This window comes from Rhagoletis pomonella, unplaced genomic scaffold, assembly GCF_013731165.1.
Source record: "Rhagoletis pomonella isolate Grant_MI unplaced genomic scaffold, Rhpom_1.0 Rhpom_scaffold_00007, whole genome shotgun sequence".
In the NCBI taxonomy this organism is placed as follows: Eukaryota; Metazoa; Arthropoda; class Insecta; order Diptera; family Tephritidae; genus Rhagoletis; species Rhagoletis pomonella.
The window spans coordinates 14223064-14225996 of NW_023458561.1; the positions used below are offsets into that span (position 1 = coordinate 14223064).

The 2933-nt window shown below is 30.7% G+C and overlaps 1 protein-coding gene across 1 annotated transcript in view; it reads right to left on the bottom strand.

Annotated features, from left to right (window-relative positions):
• Nucleotides 1–908: 908 nt before the first annotated feature.
• Nucleotides 909–2933, bottom strand: part of LOC118742354 (putative phosphatidate phosphatase) — an 88523-nt gene continuing 86498 nt past the window's right edge. Inside the window, exon 7 of the mRNA XM_036474362.1 lies at nt 909–1834. Coding sequence (XP_036330255.1) covers nt 1727–1834 — 108 coding nt within the window. The 3' untranslated portion in view covers nt 909–1726. The remainder of the gene's footprint in view (nt 1835–2933) is intronic.

A 2933-nucleotide genomic window follows, 5' to 3' on the forward strand; every position in this document is an offset into this window, starting at 1 on the left:
ACATATGTATGTAAGTACGTATGTAAACAATTTTTAAAGGAAAAAAAAAATCCCAAATACAACCATGCATTTATCTAGTTTTGTTCTACAGCCGTGCTTTTAGTTATATTAAATTTGCTCTAGATTGTAACCAAATCGTTAATCTGCACTGTTGACACTGATTTAAAAGAGACAGCAAAACAGCAGAGGGAGTTTGTTCAGTCAAGAATATCTATGAGTTCCCCTTGGTTTTGAAATGTGTGGTCTTAATTATTGTAACTTTGTTTCTATTTTTATTTTGTTAAAAAAGTATAATAAACAAAAATTTGACGTTTTTTGCCGAAATGGCGATTTTTTTAGGGTAAAATGACGATTTTTCAGCAAAAGCTTTCCGCAACACTGCTCAACGCGCTAATTAGGGATGGCTGTAAGGCCTTAACTTTGAAATCTAATTTAAATATAGTATGCATTTTTTTGCATAGTTAAAACCAAGGCAGTCACAGTTTCCCTTAAAAAAAAAAACAATGGAAAAGTTCAAAAAGGTGGCTGGCACGCCGATCCAATCAAACAGGCTGGAAGAGTATAATGATTGCTCACATTATTTTATTTCTAAATAAGTGCCTTTAAAAATATGAACAGCTAAAATAAGAAGTTAAGCAAAAAACAATTTATGTATATTTAAATTTTCAAATTCGCCAATCTGGAGGATGGGACCTATTAAAAATTAAAATTAGAATGGCTATGGGCCACCCTAATGCGTTCACATATAAATCTACATGCGTGTTATTTTGCCACTATTTTAGAAATCAATTACGGAAATAAGAGTTTAAAAGTTAGTGTAGATAACTGTACCTATACATACTTACATATATTGCAAGTGCATTCGATGGTCAATTTGATTTCCTCAACGCTTAAATCAAAAGCAGGGATTTTAGTATAATAATCGTAATTTTATTTTACCTTTTTCTAACAACAAAATTATGCACACTTATTTGTTGTTATATTTGAGCACTAAATAGCGATAACTTAACATCGTCTACTTTTGCACTTTTGCTGCGATCGCAGCATAAAATCTGTCCAATTTGATAGATTTCATGTCCTTTGTAAAAATAAGCAAAGCCTATAGACGAATTATAATTATGTATTAGTGTGGAGCTAAAATCGTGTATGTATGTATGTACGTAAATTTTAATAAGCTTAAAATCAAGAAGTACATAATTTTTTATCTATTTTTTTCGCAATCTGAAAGCTTTAAATTCGCGACTTTTGCAAAATTTTTGATCATTAGAATACTATTAAAATTCTATAATATGTGTCTATAAAAGCAGTCCGACGTGTGTATGTAAGTATAAGTAGATATATGTATCTACTTATTTAGTATATGTTGTATATACGTACATATGTATGTCCGTATACACACATAAATAGATATGCATTCATGTACATATGTACATCCATACATATGTATGTATGCGTACATAAATAGTGTGCATTTACAAACTAAATTACTGTCAAGTAATACATACTTAAAATTAATATACATATTGCTTATTATTTATTAACTTTATACACGTACGTTAAACTATACATATTTATATATTGCTCTCCTGATTTCTATAAAATAAATAGTCTAAATACTTTAGAACAAATTGATTCTGTCGCCACTTGTAGTATTACATATATGTAATAGTCTAATGAATCGCTTCGCGGGTAAAAGGCAAAATACTGTTGAACTTAGGGCCGGATATCAATGGCCATTACTGGCTACCGTCTGTGGTTGAGCTTCTTGAGATGTACGTGGCAGCAGATACTGTTGGGAAGATTTTCGTTGAAATAGATCAGAAACGTAGTTCGCCTGAAAAATAAAATGATTTCGTTTAAGTTAGAAATTCGGATGAAAGCAATAGTTTGAAAATGTGTGTGTTACATGCAAAACAACCGTCTACCTATAGCTCGTTGATTCATAGGTCAAACATTTTTCTTATGAATAAAAAAAAGTTTTTAATTTGTTTCTTGAAAGGCTTTTCACAAAGTGAAGAGGGGCTTAGTTGCACATCGCGAAATTGTTTGTTTCCACATACATATATAGGAATATATATAAATTTCATAGATTTCTCTGATTTTTACTTAGTCTCTTGCTTAGTTTTTTAAGTAAAAATTCATTTGAAATAAAGTTAAATTTCGCAGGCCTGTGTAATTGAATGCTTCACTAGCGAGTCGATTAACTCCATCAACAATAAGTTAAGAGATGTGATCAAATAAAGTACACTATTTTTTTTAAATATTATTTGACGAATAAATTTGTATATCGACACCTTTGTAGAAGATCAACCTATCCCGGTAGCCAGTTCGAAAACGCCCTATCTCAACATATTTTCAATATATTATCAGTTGAGATAGGGAGTTTTTAAACCAATTTCTGAGATAAGGCGTTCTTGAAAAATTTTCCGACATAAGGCGTTTTCAACCAAATTCTAAATTACGGCGTTCTTCAACCAAATTCTCTTCTTGCTTGAGCCAAGCGGGCAATGCGATTTGTCGATAGGAAGCAAAACGCCGTAAATTTGAATTTATTTTCCATTCGTTCTGTTCTGGTTAATTGAAGAATAAATATTGTTTTGATTTACAAACCCGCGATTTAATTTTTTATATTTGCATTTTAATATTATTTATTATTAGTAAATTCCCATAAGCGGACATCTCCCATAGACGGGAAAAAAGTAAGTGACCATCGATATCCGCTTATAGCCTATTCATTATACAAAGTTATTATACATAAATATAAAAGTTACGAACATACCAGGTGCTTTGGCACTTAAGTTAGAGATTTTTCAAAAGGTGGATTTAATCGATTTGGAATTTGAGGCATTCAATATCTTATTTTTTAAAATATCTAGGTATGTTAAATTATAATACAGCTGTTTTTCTAGCACTTCCAGATCTATTTTTCAGAA